Below are 22,175 nucleotides of genomic sequence, written 5' to 3'. Positions count from 1 at the left end.
AAATAGTACTTATGTTCGTATTTTACATTAGTAAATGACGGTTAAACATGGCGAGGTGAGATTGGGAGATGGTTAAAATTGTACTTATGTTCGTATTTTGCATTAGTAAATGACGGTTTAACATGGCGAGGTGAGATTGGGAGATGGTTAAAATGGTACTTATGTTCGTATTTTGCATTAGTAAATCACGGTTTAACATGGCGAGGTGAGAATGTAGTTTTAAGAAGCCTTGTATACAGAGGATTTTTCTCGTTTTAAGTCAGATATGATTTAGATTACTTTCAGCTGAAGTTTGAACTCATCGTGTGCGACGAGTGTGATATGAAATTAATGAGGAGCTCTTGATCATATTTGAATGAAAACATATGTTTATGAAATATTTTGTTAATTTACCTGTGTTTTTCTGAAGAACAATTCTGGCGACACTCCTCTCCATGATGCTATAGGGCAAAACGAGATCACTTGTGCAGAAATGATTCTGATGTCACCAAACCTCGACTTAACTATTGCCAATGAAAGAGGATTTAACCCACTACAGTGGGCTGCGTTTCACGGCAAATTTGGGTAATGTAATAATTCAATACGATACGATAAGTATTCTTTATCATTATGTAGATAATTATGAAAATGTAAAACTGATGATATATTTTTGAATTTTAATTAGAAATCAGTGCTGTCCAATGCATGACCATGTCTCATATTCATTGCCATATTTTAAAAGCATATACCTTTGCTACTAACATGTTGGTGTTTTGTTATGTGTGGGTGTTTCTCTTTTTTGAGGGTGATACTATTTGTAATTGTTCTAATAAAATGCCCTGTTGTAATGACCTCTGAATAACTGAATTACTGAATTACTTTCAGTGGTACATTAGTTGAGAAAGTCATACTAAGAAACAAGAGTCTCATTGACGTAAAAAAGGAAGATGGGTACACACCTCTTCATATTGCAGCAATAAACGACCACACAGAAGCAGCACAGATACTTATCAAGCAGGTAAACATTTAAATAATAAAATTCTTAGATATATAGGATCATTTAGGATGTGAGACTGGCAAGCAGAATAATGTTGCGTTTCTTAGTAGAAAGATGTCCTCTTCCACGGAGATACTACCGACTGTGACAATTATGTTAGGCTACAGAAACACGATCATAATAACCTCTAATAGATTCAGTGATAATTATAAAAATCCAATCAATGTTTTTAAGACAAAATCGGGATACCGTAGGTTATACATCGCAGAGATCAATTTCGTAATATCACGCCTGATATGACGTCATCAGACACCGTAGCAAAACGCGCACTACTCGATGAATTTTGCAGTTTTTAATCGGTTTACTGTTCTTATTGTTTTAACTATAGTTTCAATTCAGTTGAATCAATGAAAACTAGTTGATTGTAATACATTTATTTAGGCTATGAACGGTTCTTTCCTTTTACATTCTAATTACTAGTAATGGAACAGACTGCATTGCAAAATGTATGGAAACCCATCTGGGCCAAAAACAATTATTTGAATTTTATCCGTTTCGTACTTCTGTTAATTGTAGTTGGCCATGTCTCGGGAATACAGGTGATATGACAACCCAGATGTACCATTTCAATGTAAAAAATGATTATGAATTAACTATTGACTGGGATCTGTGTGCATTGTGTCAGGATCCGTTAAACAAAGCACTCCTATATGTCCAATTAGGGGGAGGGTGTGTGTGTGTGTTACGGATCAGGATCCATCTACGTTTGTCATAATTTGATATCGTGTCAAGAACTAGATGAGTCACCAATACCTGTTCCTCTTATCTAAAATGAATGAAGGGTTTGGTTTTGAAGAAACTTCCAGAACTCATGAGGCATCATGGCAAATCATGACACAAAAGTAAGCAAGACTGTTTTGACCTGGACACGATAGGTAATAGACGATCATCCTAGCCCTCTGAAAACAAGAAAGTTTACAGATGACTTGGCTAGTGACGAAGCAAAAACAAACATTGTCTGGGTTTGTTTTCTGTAATGGTTCACCTGACACTGTAGGATTTCATCGACCACCCACTCTGTCCCTGGACTACAAAATATGCACTCATGATCAGCAACTGGAAGACTGAGAGCTACTCAGGAAGACATAGTGGCGCAGGATTCTTACTATCTTAACAAATGTTTATCTGCTTATAACAGGTGTGTACCAGTGAATTACGATTGTTTTTGCAGATATTGTGGCATACATTGCAAAGTTACGTGATCACCTTCACACTGCCCTTGTTTTTACGATGGGTTATGTGTCTCGAATCTGTTCCTTCCGTCTCAGTCATCTTGGTTTGAAGGATAATGCACATGCTACTCGCTTGCAATAAAAGTTTGAAGCAACCATACCAGGCCTGGTACATGGAAAATATGAAAGAGATGTCATACTTCTGTTTGATAAAGACATTGGAGATACTTTAAAACGAGCATGTACTCTATCTGCCTTTGAGCTACTGAAGCAGCCCAGATCATAACTGTCAAGACAAATCAGTGCCATGAGTTTATCCTGGATGGTCCAACAGGTATAGAACAGTTTGACTTGGATGTCAAACCACAAAGCCAATCTGTATTTACTCTTGTACGGATGACTGCTTTCAACTGCTGGAAGATTGCAAAAGATACTATTTTTAAAGAAACAAGAAAGAGAGGGAGACCCCTCTTCCCATTTATATCGGCTTAAAAGTGCACACAGAAAGAAGAAAAGGCTTATTGATACACTTTCCACCCTTGGACTATGTATTTCATATCATAGGGTAATGCCAATTTCATCTCATGTAGCACACCTTGTATGCAAAATATTTGAGAAAATATCTGTTCAAAGCTGGAATGGTTAATATTATAGACCATAATCCTATGTTGACTAAAACATCTGATTTTTTCCATGAAAGCAGCATTTCTCTTGTTCAACAGGGAGAAGAGCAACAGAGGCCCCTCATTGGGGACAAATAAAAAAAATTGTTTTCTTACTGTTGTAGTCTATTGCATAAATAAAATAATGACCTTACTGACCTAATTAAATGTGTGGTCACGCCCACCAGAGGTCATGCTCACGGTGTTTCTCTTGCCCATATCATCCAAGAAGGGTCCAAGTACCCACCTACAAAATGATATGTCTCTACTATTAAGTGAAATTTAGTGTTCTTTCTGTTGTAGTCTATTGCATAATAAAATAATGACCTCACTGACCTAATTGAATGTGTGACCACGTCCACCAGAGGTCATGCTCAAATTGTTTCTCTCGCTCATATTATTCAGAAAGGGTCCACGTACCCACCTACAAAATAATATATATCTACTATAAAATGCACAATTTTATGGGGGGTTTTTGGTTGTAGTTTAATTGCATAAATAAAAGAATGACCTCACTGACCTAATTAAATGTGTGGCCACTCCCACCAGAGGTCATGCTAAAGGTGTTTCTCTTGCTCATATTATTCAGAAAGAGTCCAAGTACCCACCTACGAAATGACATGACTCTACTATAAAGTGCACGATTCGATGCTATTTCCTACCTAACCATATAAAGGGTTACAGATAAATACTAAACATAGCAGCGTGTTAAAAGGTTTACAGGTAAACATTATATTATATAACAGGGTTTTAAAGGTTTATAGGTACACATATTAGACTGAACATAATTGGATATTAAAGATATCGTTCATCAGTATGTGAAGGACAAAACTCTTATCCAGGATCACTATATAGTTCATCGGGAGCAAGGGAATTGCACAGTTATTAATGGTACGTTACTGGTTGTTTCAATTACTTAGTACCTGTCTACATAACAGGGGTGGGATTTAGCTCAGTCACTTGAGTGCTGGCTTGAGGTGCTTGCGTCACTGGATCGAATCACCTCGGTAGATCCATTCAACTGACTGGCTTTTTCTCGTTCCAACCAGTGTACCACAGCTGGGCAAAGACCGTGGCATGTGCTTTCCTGTCTGTGGGAAAGTGAATTTAAAAGATTCCTTGTTGCTTTAGGAAAAATGTAACAGGTTTTCTCTGATGACTACGAGTCATATTTACCAAATGTTTGACATCCAATAGCTAACGATTATTTAATTAATGTGCTCCAGTGGTGTCGATAAGCAAAACACACTTCTTCAGTCTACATAACATGTGCAATGTAGTGATTTTCTATATTGTGTAACTGTTTTTACTGATGCCGAGACGTTTTAAAACATACCCATCCTATGTTTTATCACTTTTATCACAAATGGGCACCACAGCTGATCGCCCCCGACTGGGAAGACCATGTGTGGCGTCATAGGCAGATGACCGTGGTATTGTGCTGCATCACCTCCGCAACCGTTTCATGACAGCTGCAGCAACCAGTAATGCACTTTTCAGATGTCGGGTGTCCGCGCAAACGATCCGAAATCGGCTGTGAACAGCTTACCTCCACACGCGGCGCCCATATGTTGGACCCATTTCGACCCAATTTCATCGACGTGAACGTCAACTGTGGGCACAGCGCGATGGACTCCGAAGGAATGGAATAGAGTCGTGTTTAGCGACTTCTTGTCATCCATGGCAACCTCAACGCTGCTGCATACCGCGACCAGGTGCTGGCCCAGGAACTTGTGCCCTTCATGGCAGCTCATGGTCCAGGCCTGATCTTTCAGCATGATAACGCCAGACCCCACATGGCCATCTTGACAAGGGATTACCTGAGGAACGCGGGCATCAATGTCATGGATTAGCCTTCAAGGTCACCCGACATGAATCCCATGGAGCACGTCAGGAATGTGCTGGGAAGATGCCTGCGCACTCTCGGGAACCCTCCTTACACTTTGCAGGAACTTGGTGCCTCATTAGTGGAACAATGACGTCGTATCTCTAATGTAGTCTTTACACACATAAGGCAGTCAGCGAGGAGGCGTTGCCTGGCCGTTTTGGGTACACATGGAAGGCATACACTCTACTGAACCTGTGATTTCATCAGACGACCCTGCTTGTGAATTACGATTTTGACTGTTTGTGGTTTTAACGAATGCTGTGGGCGCATCGAACAGATTTTTGACTAAACATTTATTCCTATTCTTTCTTTGGACGTCATACAATACAAAAACACCTTATTTAACACGTTCTCATGTCATATTTACAAATTAGCCAAGATGTGGTTAAACTCAAGTAATAACCGCTTTTTAATGGCACCCATTGTATTTACTGGCGTGCATGACGACATATACGTCTGTAATCACTTCTCTTACAAAAACATTTTTAGTGACATCCCGGTAATGGATCTGACTTTTCGCAAGTTTAAGACAACAAACACTTCCTATTATAGTTTGTTTCAGGTTAACTTAGATTATGCAAATAAGATAAACATAAATGGTGTTCCATGCTCCTTAATTTGGATAATTGGATAACACAAAATGACAATATAAAAAAAGCCAATGTCAAAATTTATTATCATTATTCAACAAAAGTTGTTTGTTATTAACTCTGTAAATGATCACAAATAATGTTTTATTATCCATATGATAATTATGAAACAGACTATAGCTAAACATAAGCCATGCTGTCAGCTTTATATTCTGGGCAGCCATAATGTTAGTGTAATGTCACATGGGGGGAAATTCAAAGTATGCTTGGATGTTTACGTTAACAGATACAATAAACCATTTATTCCATTTATGGATTAAAAAATTACAATTACTCAACTACTGACCATATATTTACTCTCCATGCAGCTATTGAGAAGTATATTTGTACACGTAAGGGAAGATTTTATTGCTTATTTGTAGATTTTTCACAAGCATTTGACACAATGTGGCATGATGTTTGATTGAATAGTCTAATTGAGGTTGACATCTCAGGAAAAAAACAAAAACATTATTGTATCAATGTATAGTAAACTCAGCGCTTATGTAAAGACAGTAAATGGGCTCTCTGAATATTTCAAGTATAATATCGGTATACGTCAGGGTTGTACTCTTAGTCCTCAATTTATTATAACTTTTATGAGTAAACTAAGTAAATTCTTCAAAAACACTGGTAATCACAGAGTATTCATTTCAGCTAATATGGAAAATATGCATACTTTGATATTTGCAGACGATGTTGCCACACTTGCTGATACATGCACTCAGTTACAAACCAATATTAAAGTTTTTGAACAGTTTTGCATAGCTACTGGAATGAAAATTAATCTTGATAAGACTAAAGTTATGGTATTTAGAAATGATGGTCCCCTTCGATCATATGAAAAGTGGTTTTACATGGGATCTCAAATTAAAGCAGTTTCTTTTTACAAGTATTTACATATTATGTTCACTCCTAAATTATCTTGGAATAAAGCACATCTCTGTCTTTCTGCACAGGCAAACAAATCTTTGTTGACACTTTACCGGTACCACAAGAGAGCAGGAAATATACTCTTTTGAGATAGCTTTAAATTATTTGATGCCATGATAACACCAATTTTATGTTATGGATCAGAACTATGGGTACTAGCAGATGCAAAATTATTGAAGTTGTGCAAATTAAATTATGTAAATACCTGCGTAAGGTTGGGAAATCAGCAAAAAACCTAAAATGATATTGTGTTGGGTGAGTGTGGTAGGGTCCATCTTCAACTTATTTATATGACAAGAGTAATCAAATATTGGTGTACCACTACCACTTTTCAGATTACCTTGTCAAAGTTATCTGATGCTAAAATCTTTAGATGATGTTAGGTGCATTAATTGGGTTACAGAAGTGAAACAAATTTTATTTAATTATGGTTTTGGTTTTGTAGTAAGTACTACGTAATATTGATTTGTTTATCTCATTGTTTAAACGGAGACTATGACACTTTACAGCAACAATGGTCAGCTGATATAAATATATCTGCCTCATGTTATTATTACAAGCAGTATAAATCTCTATTGAATATACATTTGAAAAGGGTCCTGTCGAACTTTAGACGCAATAACTTTGGATTAGCTGTAGACACTGGCAAATTTAACAATATAACCTATGAACAAAGATGGTGCCCGTTTTGTAGAAATAATGACGAGGTTTTTCTTATTGAAGACCAACTACATGTATTACTTGAGTGTAAAAAGTATACGGACTTAAGAAAAACGTTTCTTTTTTATTTTATCAATAAATATTCGCATGTTCCACCTTCGATTATTTTTGTGAAGCTGATGTCATCTACAAATGAACTATTGTTGTACAATTTGTCATTATATTTATATCAGGTATCTTTAATAAGAAAGCTAAGCGATGATGTTTTGTAAGTTAACCACTCGCATGCGACAATATATATATATGATGTGTTTTGGCCTTACTATTGAATAAACTTGTTCATGTTCTTATTCAAATAAGGTACATGTATGTATTGAAGCTTTTATGTATGATGTTATACAAAGTTGATAATTACAGCGGTGTCTGTAAAACTTTGAAAATTTATTTCAGTACACTCAGGCCATCAAACGACAGCATATGAATGATTGTACAATAGTTATTTACAGTGACAAAATGTCAACAGGAGTTCTTCGTAGAATATATACAAACATAATTCAAAATAAATATATACACGTTTTAAAAATGAAGATACATGGTGACAACACATTCAAATATTGACATTTTACAGAGGGTGCTTATGCTATTACAATTAAACAGTTCTTTGAATTTAAGTGTGCTAGGTTTCTTTTTATAATACTATGGATTTATAAGCATCTTGCGTGTATTCATAAAATAAGACACACACGTGTTGAAAGGTGACCGAGGTTGCCTTTAGTGAATTAATTTAGCTTTGTACAATCACATTGTTATATAGTATAAGTGTTATACATATATTCACAATCAAGATGTGTTGTTTTGACAACTGTTTTGTTTTTAAAAATTAAATCAACGCTGTTTCTTTGTTTAAATTAACGTTTTTACAAGCATACCCCAACACTTGTTTCAAGACATAATGTAACGTAATTAACATGCGTAGACTTCTATGCCACGCAGACGTATGTGACAAGAGTGTATACTGATATGTAAATCGCATTATAAATGAGAAGAATTCTGTTGTAATATTAACACAGTGTAGGTTTTCCTTGTCTTAACACAGATTAATTTTTCTTTTGTATTGTTTTACTGGGATATTAAATAAATATCAGAAGTCACAATATAAATGTATACATATACATTACTTTTGAACATAGTTGTAAATGTTCCACTATAACAATATATTACATAGTAGTATTGTATATTTGTCCAATTTATATTTTATACCTAGGTATTTGATTTAACTTTGTGCTTACTTAACTTAGTATAATAATTATTATTATAATGTCACTATCTGCCATTATCGTGAAAATGGTATATGTATTATTAAATGTTGTTATTTATATGATGCTGCAAGTTGTAAAATTTAAAGGAACATTGCTTGAGACGCAAACGTGATATTTCTCAATTTCTACATTTGTATGTGTGAAAAATAACTACAAATCATTCGAGCGTATACATAATGTTTGTATAATTAATTTAAGAATATGAACACTGTAATGTGCTATCACTAGACATAAATAATGGTTGCCCTAATAATCCTAATAATAATTGTTCAGAGGCATATAGTTCAAGGCATAGTCTATACATTTCAGACCAAAATTAATAAATATATTTTCCATTATGTAATTTTGAAGATCTCCTTCAAGTCATTAAGGACTTTTGAATTTGTTTAACAACTGAAAATACGAATGCAGTTTCTGGATCATATCCACCATATTCTTTTTCTATCTTCAATGGCAGGGAGCAGACGTGCATATCAAAGACAATAAAGAAGCTACTCCCTTGCATCTTGCATGCCATCGCGGCTTTTTGGGTGCAGCTAAAATTCTAGTTAATGCAGGTAATATATTTTCATAGTGGTTTTAATCATGCACATGGCGCCTAGTTCACAAAGCAGTAAGGTTACATTTGAACCTATAGCTGTCATAAATACATATATACACCATTACGGCAGATGGACTATCGTGGACTATTTTTTGTTTTTTGCTTGTGTTTTTATTTTAGTTTCCTTTGAGAAATGTATTTATTTCGTTGTCGGATACATGCTGAAATCGTTTTGAAATAATTTTTGTCGGTTGGGGTTCGTAAAAAAAAATCATCAGTAAGAAGGTCACTTATTACTTCATCGGGCAAAGTTAATGGATCGTCTGACAAGTTTAAACATGTTTCGGCAATTACACGTAATCTATATCTGGCCACTTGTTTGATACTTTAGTCCGTTTTGCAAACAAATATCTTGTATGTATTTAGTAGTTGAATTATTCTTATAACCCTTCCAGTTAGTCTTCCGTCAATTTTTACGAGATAATTTATCTGGATTTCTGCTAACGCAGCCATGTCCGTCGTCTACAAGTGTTATGATTATAAATATAAACTATGTAAAATTTTTGTTTAATTTACATACGGTATTACTTTTTTAAATGAGTAACATGCAATGTAGGCTTGTCAATATATTTTGTTTTGTAAATTAAAATGTTTCGTCAAACTGGCGCGTATGATACTTTGAATTTACAATGTCATTGTTTACGTTTTATGGCAGGAAAATGTAGTCCATATTTAGGTCAATTCAAATGCGGTCAATATATCATCCGCCAGCTGCACGTGGAATCTTTATGACACACGTGAGTTATATTGGTTATATTTCCCCCGATATCTTGAACTATGTGGATAATAACATGTTTTACATCATATGAATTATTGGAGTTAAACCCAATGTCGTAGCGTGGGCGGGGCCACCGGGGCGGTTGCCCTGGGCACAAAATTCTGGACTGGTGGAAGGGACTCGGGGAGTGCTAACGCTCCACTGGTTAGGTGGCGCAATACTTGCCTTGCCCCGGGCGCTGGCAACCCACGATACGCCACTGGTTGAACCCTATTTTCAACAGTTCATAAAACAACTGTGATATCAGTTGTGATTCCAATTCATTAAACTAAAGAAATGTGGCACTCCTCTCCATAGAATTATATTGTATGAAATAGTAGTATGATCCCATAACATATATTAGTAGTCTAAAATGAATTAGTGTATCATAAAACAAATTATACTTTCTTTCCCTTTTTTTTATTTTCTTTTAAGGAGCTGATGTTAACATGGTCGACGTTGACAAAGATACGCCTCTGCACGTATTGATGGGGGTCTCAGGGAGCTCAGAAGGAGATCTGGTGAGACATTATTAACCTTTGTTTGATATAATCCAATACTACATATCGAAGATTTAGTAAAATAATATCAACAACCTTTGTGTTGCATAATCAATTACGGTTACAATAAACATAGTGAAAAATTGTTAACGTATGTCTGACGCCATATAACCGTAAACAAAATGTGTTGAGTGCGTTGTTAAATAAAACATTTCCTTCCTTGTTAAGTTATGTATTTTATAAACCAATACTGTAAAAGGAAACTGTCAACTTTCGTATTGTATGACAAAGAACAGTTATATGGGTGATGTAATTGAAATCTATTAACGTTTTGTCTATGTTTAGAACATCAAAACCTGGTATTAGTTATTTCGCTCTGTTTACACACTGTCACAGCTATTGAAATGTTGTACTCCGAGATGAAACTACCTTAGTGTTTGCAAATGTGAAATGCCTCGATTTACACGTGGAAATTAGTGAAGCACTACCTTACACGTGTTACGGCCAAATAGGCGGTTAAAAGTAATTGTCCGTACCGACAGAGTTTAAACAAATTGATAATTTTTTTTACATATTTTATATTTACAGGGTATTTACCGAGGTTGCATTAAAGGGACATTCCTGAGTTTGCTGCAATTTTTAAGATGTTATCGACTAACAGAGACTTTTTAACGATTGTAATTATATATCAAATATATTTTTCTGCATACAATATTAGTGATTATATATTAAACGTGTTTCTGATTGTTCTAATATTTGTACTAGGTTAAATTTCACTTTATTTCCTAAAATATGTTTTTTCGTACGTACGAAATTATTTAAAGACAAAATCCCGTTTGGGCTTCTTACAAATATTAAGACGACCAGAAACACATTGAATATACAGACACTGATATTCTAAACAAGAAAATATATTTAATATATAAGTTTAATCGTAGAAATATTTTATTAGTTGGAAACATCTTACAATGCAGCAAACTCAGGAATGTCCCTTTAATAAAGTACTTACGAGAAGCACATCAGTGTGATTCTAACTCCATAGTTAAAGTATCATACATTTCCATGCATATTTACGTTTTCTATAATTTTCTCTAGATCACATTAAATGTTGATGTAACGACAGTGGCACTTGCCCTTTTCGCAGTTATTGAAAGCCACGTATGGTCATTTCGTTTTGGTCTTTGTTGTGATTAAATAATTTACTAAACTTTTATGTCCAATTATTGTAGATTAATCTGTCAACTTCTCTCCAAAAGTCTTAGCAAACACTGTTTCAAATTGTTTTTGGATTTGTCTTTTTCTTTCTTATTATCAGCATTATTATCGTCATCATCGTTGTCATAGTCAAAATGACGATGATAATGACAATTATTATTATTATTATTATTATTATTATTATTTGTGGCAGCTAAAGAAGTTACTGAAACAGGGCGCTGGTACTCAGAGTCGTATTAAGCTGGCCACATTCCTGTTGGAGCATGGAGCAGACGTCAACGCCAGAAATAAAGACGACAAAACTCCAGTTGATGTCTGTTCTAACAAGACGCTGAAAAAAGCTGTAGAAAACTTCAAAATAGAAAGGTATGCATATATATATACTTATGTCCCTTACTGAAATTAACGATCCATCTCTGTTTTGTGTAGTCCAAGAGATAATTAAAATTTAATAAAGAGGTTACCGAAACCCAATTTGTTTGTATTAGTTTATTTATACTTCTTTAAAATATCATTTGGAAAATTAACATATAAAAGTACTCACAAAAGTTTAAAATATATGCTACAGAAACTAAGGTATGGAAAATGCTCACGCCAACTCATTTTGCCCGAATTTTCCAATCGTTTTTCCCCGAATTTGATGATTTTCTCCAGGACTGGTCGAATGAAAGTTCACATGATCAAGAGAACGCAATTGCTTTTACTTAGTCGTGATTAATGTAAGCGTTAAGATTATAAATATTATTTCAGTAAATCTGGTTTAACTACACGTTACGTTTGTGCTGTGTTCTTGTATAGTAGCAGCTGAAGGAATCCATCGTATCTCTCAAACAGTGTACTCTAGTGGTGTCGTTAAACAAAACAAACTATAAACCATCGTATCTTTGAGATTTCTCCTTTTTTAACAGCAGTAAACCTGCGCCTGCATTAGTCAGCGCTCTGCTGTGTTCTCAGTGCTTCTCACGCACCGCTGACGTCACACTGTTGCCATGTAACCACAAGATGACGTGCAGAGAATGTCATAAGATGGTGTCCATTTGTCCAGTTTGTGGAGGAGAGGTCACAAAAGCTGTTGATGCAGGTAATACTCATTTTAAATATATACATCTGCTATTTGAACAAGGTTATCTGTGGAAGCCATGTAGGTCATGTCGTTAAGATCTACAAGCTGCAATTTGACCTACTTAGCAGTGGTATTATTTATGAGGTGGCATAACCTATTCTTTACAAGAGGATTATATACAGACATTTTAAAAATAAATGACAAAAATATAGAAATCTTATTGTTGTACTGCTAATTCTTTATTTGTTTATAACTTCATTGTATCCACTTATATGGAATACTCGTTATACTTTTAGTTTCAAGCTATGTTTTAATATTTCTTTACTTACAGCAATACATCTATTCAATTCGTATGTAGTTTTTAAACTTAATATAATTTAGGACCTCAAAACATCTAAGTCAGATTGGAAAGTTTGTTCATGATATATGTTCTGCTCTGTTTCTATAGTGGCGTCTCGCCCTGGTGAATTATTCACATGGTGCAGCATTAATTTAATATGTTATTTGTATATATTATTAGAATATCATTCTTTCAGACGACACAGAATTGATTTTATGGGTCAATATGAAAAATGGTAACATTTTGGGTTCCGGCTCTAAATTATATTACATTTATAAAATGTATATATTTCTTCTGCCCAGATATCATGTTCCTTGCAATGGGTGTAGTTATATAAAGTTTAATATCTCTCAATAATAATTTGTAACATTTTGGAAAAGATAAAAATGAGAAACAAAATATGTTTAATTTTGTTTTATTAGTACTACACATAAAGACAATGTACTGAAGTAACAGAATATCATAATTGGCAAGGTCAGGCTAAGTTGAATTTTTAAAAATAAAATAATAATAAACACAATAGTCTATGTTTTCTGTCCATGAGTAACAATATGGACTATAACAGGACAATTCTACAATACTTTAGCAATTATGTACACAAGGTCAAATGTAGAATGCCCGGTTGGTACATGGTGTTCTCTTAGACAACATAATTTCCTTAAATATTTAAAAAAGTAATTTCTAATTTTGGCATATGCAAAGACAGTAACAGTATGGATGCACAAAATTTGAATGCAAATAAATATACCTACTTGTTCAAAAAGTTGTGTCCAAGTTACTGAATTAAGCCAACATTCAAATGATAAGACACGGAGTGGAAGATCCTTTGTATGAAGTACAACAAGACCAAGTTCATTGAGCACCAATTATGAACATTTTATGATAGAGGTAACAGTATGGACATATATATAAGGGACACACATATTTTGTAAACAAATTCCTAAAATATAATTAATAAAAAAAGTATAATAGCACAGTATTATTACTTAATATCTCATGATTACATTTATGCAGAAAACGTTAGACAATAATAGATTTTTTTAACAAAATATTAAACTGTATATAACTTCACCCCTTTGCAAGGGACATGAGATTTCGGCATAATTTCTGAAATAAAACACAAATTTATAAAAAAAAATAATGTCCAAAATATATTACAAATATGTCTGGTTTCGTGTATTGATGTCAAAGTAATATTCTGTGGAAAACAAATATTGGGAAATATATTCATTTTATAATATAATTTAGAGCCGGGACCGAAAATGTTTCCATTTTAGAGACTGACCCTTATGTTTAGATATATACAGAGCTCGCCATTTAAGGGGAGCTATCACTCTCGCTCCCCTTCTCTCCCCTGAGACTAGTTCAAGACGAGTAATTCTTAATTAGCATATGAATGGTATCAATATGGTAATGGCTCGGTGGCGCAGTGGTTAAGCCATCGGACTACATGCTGGTAGGTACAGGGTTCGCATGCCGGTACCGGCTCCACAATTACCAACTTGTACTTAGTTGTTTTGTTTTGTATTGATTTGTTTGTTTCTTAAACCAATAAAAATGAATTACAACTTATTGAGATTAACAAGAAAAATCCATGCCTGAACACGTTCCAAATGAATGAAGCTTCGTTATTGGTTTTGCTCGGTTTTCAAAATATACTATGAAAATATTTGCTGTTTATGACCCTCCCCATGCATCTAATAAGCCAACGTTTATAAATGAAGTTGAAAGAATTCAGTAAAGAATTTAAATAATGAATACCGCTAATTTTTCTAAAATTGCAGACTCCAACGAGTTACATGTAGCTGAAGCTTTTTCTATTGAACTTGATTGAGGAAAAGTTGCATCATGCAAGAAACCCACACCTACGTATGTTTTGGAGAAGAGAGAAGACGCTAAGAAAATAATTAATGCATAACGCTTAGAAATTTGAGGATATGGCTATGTTCTGTTTAGTCTTGAATTTTGTTTGAATTTTGTTTGAATTTGTTGAAAAGGTGGGGGACTGGTATCATTTTATTATTATTTTTATTGATTTCGTTTTTGTAGCACCTTGTAATTATCTGATGTACAGATAAGTACACTATTATGTATTGACTATTTCAAGACGAGCAGTTAAATGAATATTATTCACATATACATAGACGGACGCTAAAGGGTTAAAGGCTTATACATTACATTATAATTACAAATAATTATATCAATGGCCGTGGTATGCGCTGTCCTGTCCTGTTCTGGTGCATATGAAAGATTCCTTGCTACTGATAGAAAAATGTGGCGGGTTGCCTGTCTAAAAATAACTAAATGCTCGACATCAAATAGCCGTTGATTTGTAAATCAATATGCTCTAGTGGCGTCGTTAAATTAAACAAACTGTAACTTTAACTGTCTCCACTAGACGCGCAGTCCACAGTGAGTACAGTTTGTACATCATCTCCAGTTAGAACATGTTCTATTCATCATGTCCGTAAAACGCGTCTGTCTGTTCGGAATCGCGGCTATAGTGTAAACTACCCATGAACGCACTCGCTAATAAGCCTTGGTGGTTTAGTGTTCAAACCATTGATGTAATGCTGGTAGGTACTGTGTTCGTATCCGGGTACCGGCTCTTACCGAGAGTGAGGTTTAATGGTTAAATGGGAAGATTTAATGCTAAACTTAGACTACCAACTGTCACGATGTAGTTTGTCAACTCGCCGATCTTTTGACAGTGATACAAATGCCGGCTGAATTTTAACTGGGATTCAAATATTGGATTGGTTGTAACAGGAATTGGTGTAAGGAGATGAGTGGTACTGCTGAATACGCATTTGTTAAGGGGTCACAAATAGACGTGGAATGGGGATAAGTGGGGGAGACAAGGTTGGACGACTGAATTCAGTTTCAGATATTCGTTGTACATGATACTGTATATATAATGAGAGAAACAAATAAGGGAACACTTGGTATCGTAGACCAAATTTTAGTTGTTTTTGGCGTCATAATATCTGCATAAAGTACAAAGATGTAAGGTGGCACTAAATGTCAGTAATGTAAAACTGATTGTTAATAATACGGTTGATAAGGGCCGCGGAATGTGGGGGTGGCGGTGGCGAGGATAACATGACGCCACCATATTTCCCTGTCATTGTTTTAAGAAGTCTGGAAATGCTATATTTGAACACATTGAATTCCACGCTTTCTCAAAGTGCATAGCGCTGAAAACCCCAGACAGGATCAGACACTCAAATTTCCATCACCCGACCCATCGCACTGACAGTCCTCCCCCCCCCCCCCCACGTATAGACCCTTTCAATGACACTTCACGGGCCGTGATGGATGAGGATTTTGTTTGTAGTCACCCTTCCCTGTTAGTGTTGATGTTATCCCTTATTTCTTTCCATAAATATACTTCTCAAAAATAGTTATAAAAAAAGAATAATAAACGAGTTACAAGTTATTATCAAATTTATGTCCCGAGTGAAATAATTTTCAGTTGTCACGAGCTTTAGCGAGTGAGAAATGAAAATTATTTCACAAGGGACATAAATTTGATAATAACTGGTGCCAAGTTTGTTATTGTATTCATTACCTCAGCTATTTTGTCTCATACATTTATAAAAACGATGTAAACCACTTTACGCACTGTTCTGAGTATTGCTATATCTTTGTACTTTAATCACGTTCATAGATAATTTTCAAAAACAAAAGTTCTCTTTATTCTGGTACAAAATCTATGACGAATTGCATTAAAATGACAGTTTGTTGTAAATTTAACACCAAAAACGGCCTGCCGTAAACGCAAACTCTTTACGCCATTGTGTGCGTTTGTCAAATCGCAATGACGTCATATTTAGTACCGATAAGGTTATTGCTTTGTAAGCGTCAAATTGTTTGTTAGACCAATGCAGAATATTTCTTACTGAGAAAATATGGAAAATATTTTCCCTGTTATGAGTGACCGCTGGGGTAATGATTACCGTATAACCGGAAATTTTCGTGGGTTTTTATTTTCGTGGGTTTCGAGGGTAAGTATTCAACATCGAAAATATAAATGCTTGAAAATATTTGAAAAAATCAATAAATTCTAACTAAAATATTTATTGTGAAAACCATAACACACTGACAATTTACCGGAACATTTTATTTCCTGTCATGCGTAGTCCACCGGATACGACAAGAGAATAGTATAGACAAAACAACAAGTTAGAATTTTTTTTAAGTTATTGCGTGAATCTCACTGTTTGTAGAATATAATGAAATATTTTTAAATTTCGTATATTGTTTTTGTCAATGTCCGCCCGCACTGCATCAGAGATTCTGGGGTGGATGAATGCAGATTTCAACATTTCCTGGCGTATTTTTAATTCTGCCATAACGTTCATAATCCACCTTGCATGAATTGGTTTTATCGCCGAAGTACGCATTTCGATCTTGATGTCCGTTACAACTTCGCCGTCTTTCATAGCCAGGGAAACCTGCTTTGAATACCATGTGGTAAAATTAGACTTCATGGCGTCCTTAAGTGTTTTGTTCACACATACGTCGTAATTGGCTTTACACAAAATCAAAGACTGTGATCAGTTGTCTGTCGAATAGCATACCGGGTATCACAGCTAGTGGCCAATTAGGCTACAGGTGACTGTTCTATTGTTTAACTTTACACGTCGGTGGTATCGAACAACTGGCAGCCGAGGTGAAACTTTAATCAACAATAACAAGTATTCTCGCAACTAGACTTGCTAAAACTCGAAAATAAAATCACTTTCAATTTATATTTGGCAAACAACGAAAATAAGAAACCTTGAAATGTTTTTATACCCCAAACCACGAAAAATTAAGGCCACGGAAATTTCCGGTTATACGGTATGTATTTTCTATATCTGTGTACATATACTAAGATGCGTCCAGTAATATTTAATTTGTAGTATAATTACTGTTTTCTAACTTAATGTGCAAATTTCCTTTCTTTTAATACATGTAGTTTGTGCTTTTTTGTTGTGCTTTTTTGTTGTTGTGTTGTTTCAAGTGTTGCGTGTATGACGTGTTTTGTTTATCACGTACTCATGTTAAATCACAATAGCTCACTGATGTTAACTTTGGTTATCCACCTGTCATCAAAACCTCATCTTTCAGACATGTTTAAATTTGTTTGAAAACAGATGGGATCACCAAGGGTTTTTTTCACACGTTAAAGCACCAACAGATGTCAGGCTACAACATTATTGATGTCTGGTGAAAACATCAAGCTAACTTTGGGCCAATTTCTCATGCCTGGTTTATTATAGGGGTATGACAACCTGCAAGTTACACTTGGGTTAAAATATGGGTTATTTTGCAATTGCACGTTTCTCGAGCACTGGTTTCAATAACCTCAGTCTGATAGGAGCTTGTACGTCTGTGATTGAACTTCGATAAACCTGCTATTGTACCATAAGAACATCGGTGTTTACGTTTGTATCGTCGGGCTATGCATTTCAGGGACCCGTTGGAACCTTTAGGTATGAGTGCTTATAAAATTATACCTTAACGTGTGGCATATGCACTAGTCCAGAACGCACTTCAATGGCTACAGAAATTATTAGTACAAGGTTGGAAATCGTGCAGTTAAGGTTGACGTAAAATAAACATTCTGAAGGTAACTCATACTTTGACTGCCTACCTCATGCAAAACAGAATTTCATGTTTTATTAGGTTGATGCGTTGAATTGTTGAAAGAACACGTACTAAAATTTACTATGAACCGAGTTAAAACTACACTGAATTCACTGAAAAATGACGATTAGCTTTCATCTACTCGTCATCAAGAGTCGGTGGTGAAGACTTAATCTAGCTTTGGGCGTAACTTTTGAAGTAAAACCACGATGGAACAAAGCTAACTGAAGTGTGTTTTCTAAATATTTTTCTTTGTATGCTGAGCACTTCAATAAGAACGTATATGTTGATATGCACGCCTTGGTGCTCCATCGATCGAACCATGTAGCACAATACATTCCTACTTACTCGTGCTTACTGTCTAGTTCCGTACATAACATGAGTGAACACCACTGGTTACATACGGAACGTCGACTTGGATTGCAGATTCAGTGAAAACCTGGCCAGATGCATCACAGAAATTAACATAAACATCAATTTTAAGATCTATTCTTTATTTACATTAGGGTTTTAGGAAATTTGGTTTTTATATTTAATTGAAAATAACATTAAAACAGTGATCATATTGGGTGTCCCAATTTTCATCTTAATTTTCTTTCTTTCTTTTTTTTTTTTTTTTTTTTTTTTTTGCTTATTATTTTGAAACATTTGAGAGAGAAAAAATGTTTTGGTCAGTCAACGGAGATAAATTTTTCTTAAGATCTGTTTCACATGTATTCAGGGAATATTTTAGGGGGAATTGAAACAAAATTACTGTTTAATTAATTGTGTCTAGGGGTCAGAATGGTACCATTTGCAAAGATGACCCATATGCAACGTCACGATATAGGTCGGCGAACTTAGAAAATTCTACTGTCCGGAGTTTGCCGAAGCTTAGCTTTCAGTGCCAAAATAAGTTTGTAGATACCACATAATTAGATGACTTGAATACACCCAGCATACATTATCTGATATTAATTGGATGTCACATTAGGACATTTTGTTTAAATTAGTGGCATTATTTTAGACATTCGCTTTCCTTCGAGACAATATGTCTGAACCTGACAATGCATGCCTATCATTTGTGATATTACATCATTAATGAATTAAGAATTATTAGAAAGTCAGTGGGTAAATATATGAGTATAGTATTGTATCTGCTTGAAACGCTACGCTATTATATTAGATATGAGCTATTTTGAGTCTTGATGACGCAATATGACGTCATATTTGCCTCATGACGTCATAGATACGCCACACTATATTTTTAACAAGATATTTTGGTTCTTTCGTATCATATTTGTCTAAAATCAACCGTTTAGGAGATATAGGGCCTCGAAATTTGTTTTGGTGGCCATAAATTGGATTTATGCTAATTAGCACTTTTCCCGGTGTCAGATTTGGGTAGATTTTGTATTTCATGTTCAATGGGGTCATCTTAACAAAATATATGAAACAAAAAAAAAACTTTTGGGTAATTCCGCGCTAAATCAAATCATGTTATTCGATGGTTAATCAAGTATCAACATATTTATTGTTAAGGGTGCAATTCATTTTTTTTTTTTTAGAATTATCAATAATTATATAATAATTTCAAAATAAATCATTCACCTGTTTTCGTGTTTATAAACGCAAAGTAGGTCATCCTTATTGATATTAAGAATGTTAAAACCAGTATAAAAACACCTTTCCCGCATTTTAAAAAATTATAGTAAACAGTATAAATGTAATTATTTTTGTTCGGTTATTTTTTTATTTAAACCGAAAAAAAACACACAGGCAAATGCAAACAAAACCAAATTTTACACCTTAATTGACGGTCATTCCAGTTCACAATTGTCACATTGTTATAAAAAATAAAAGCGAAATAAGATCCACGTGTGTGCACAATCTACCCGAGAAAAATAAAATCCATGTAGGCATCTTAGCCATGCATGACAATGAACATGTATGCATCTGCAGTACTGTGCCACTCAAGAAAACGATTCCGAAACTGATCATGAGATGGGTCATATGTGATCGTTCATTTTCATAGTAATATTTTTAACAAGACAAAACAAAAAAGTACTAAAATAATTCTGGGACAATAGTGTAGCGTTTATGGGCTAAAAGTGAGGTCATGGGCGGTTTATAAATAGCAGTGTCAATGATCTACATCTACTACGCCGAATCACCGGACATGCAAATCGTTTTGGATACAAGGGGGTGCCTATATCTATGCACCATTTTAAAATGTTTATTTACTACAGACATAAAACAGTTTGTAGTGTATTTCAGATCATGCACTTCTTCATTGTTGAGAGACGCATTTTATTAAATATTTCACAGTGTTCACATAGAAAATGGTCCTTGAAAGCTTAGGTGCGCCGATACACCGGACAGCACTGTATATTAAGATTGTTTTTAATGTAAAATCTGATAAATAAAATATTGTAAAATAAATGGATGTGTTTGACTTTAGCTATTTTGTGAGGATACCGCCACACTAACAATATGACATTTCCGTAATACACACTATGACATAATGAATTTGTGTACAGCAGCCATATAATTGAAGGTAATATTCTTTTTATTAGTGTTTTTGGTTTACCACTAACAAAGTTCTACATAGCATAATCCACTTTAGAAACTTAGAAAACATAGAATCAGTTTGTGATTCCGTTACCAAACAAAAAGTTAGATTGTATTGTTCATATATATGTAATCAAGGAAGCAACTCACCTTCTCTGAGTAAATGTTAATGAACGTAATCATACACATTTACTTTCAAATTCATGCATTATTAGTAAAATTATAGCTGTCAACATAATGTGATTCCGTTACCATAGGTTTGTAATTCCATTACCGTCTTAGGTATATTTTGTCAAGAAGCACTTTAGTATAAACCTACATAGTACTAAAATGCTACACTCTTATTCATATACTCATATACATCAAGTGATGTAACAATAGGAAGATATACAAAATCTTTAAAAAAAATCCATATGGTAATAGTACTAGTAGTGGTACCAAATGCATTTGCGGAACACCCATAGCAAATATAAAAGTCATCCATTAACAATATAGAAAAAAGAAAATCAGATCAACTTTAACGAAACAGTTTTAATCAAAACCTACTAGAATTATATTAGTGCTTGAAATATGAAGTAAAATATGGCCCGCCATTATTTATTTTTTAAATAGCAGACCAAAAGAAATATGGCCTGCTGTGAACAAAATATGGCCTATTTCAAGCCCTGTATATGTCTTTAAACATAGGCCTATATAGGACCCAGAAAGTGGAAATATAACATAACATTTACTTGAAGCAAACTTTAATTTTACTCTATCCAAAGGCAAATATTGACTGTACATGTATTTTATAATTAATATGTAAATGACAGGATATATACACGTGGCTGCCATCTTGATCGGTGCATTTTGGATGTTACGTGACCAAATGTCGTCTGCGAAGTTTCTTTTTTACATTATACAATTAAAGGGACATACCCTAGTTTCAACCTGGTAAAATTAAAACTAAATTTAGTTAATCTACAAACCTGTAACACATTTGGATAATGTTACAAATGAGTGAAACATGAGTCTGTGACTTTGAACTAGTGAAATACCCTTTTATAATAGACTAAAACTCGACTCCATAACTGTTACTTCTCATACGCACGTGCGTTTTTAAAACTATGAGAAATGCATTTTGTGATATTAAAAGCACCAGGATGACCACAAATACTTCGAATGTACAGTCATTGATAATCTAAACAATAAAATCTAAGTAAAATATGATTTAAGT

General features: G+C 34.4%; 1 protein-coding gene across 1 annotated transcript; it reads left to right on the top strand.

Annotated features, from left to right (window-relative positions):
• Positions 1-130: 130 nt before the first annotated feature.
• Positions 131-16,227, top strand: LOC121383969 (E3 ubiquitin-protein ligase MIB2-like). Its single transcript, XM_041514090.1, has 7 exons — positions 131-564; positions 865-997; positions 8,757-8,856; positions 10,093-10,178; positions 11,566-11,738; positions 12,281-12,453; positions 14,560-16,227. Exons 1-7 carry the CDS (start codon positions 473-475, stop codon positions 14,607-14,609), a joined length of 807 nt encoding a protein of 268 aa, XP_041370024.1. The 5' UTR covers positions 131-472; the 3' UTR covers positions 14,610-16,227.
• The last annotated feature ends 5,948 nt before the right edge of the window (positions 16,228-22,175 follow it).

The sequence above is a fragment of the Gigantopelta aegis genome, chromosome 10, assembly GCF_016097555.1.
Source record: "Gigantopelta aegis isolate Gae_Host chromosome 10, Gae_host_genome, whole genome shotgun sequence".
Classification (NCBI taxonomy): Eukaryota; Metazoa; Mollusca; class Gastropoda; order Neomphalida; family Peltospiridae; genus Gigantopelta; species Gigantopelta aegis.
Note: the sequence above shows the minus strand (reverse complement) of the source record. Positions and strands in the feature narration are given on the sequence as shown.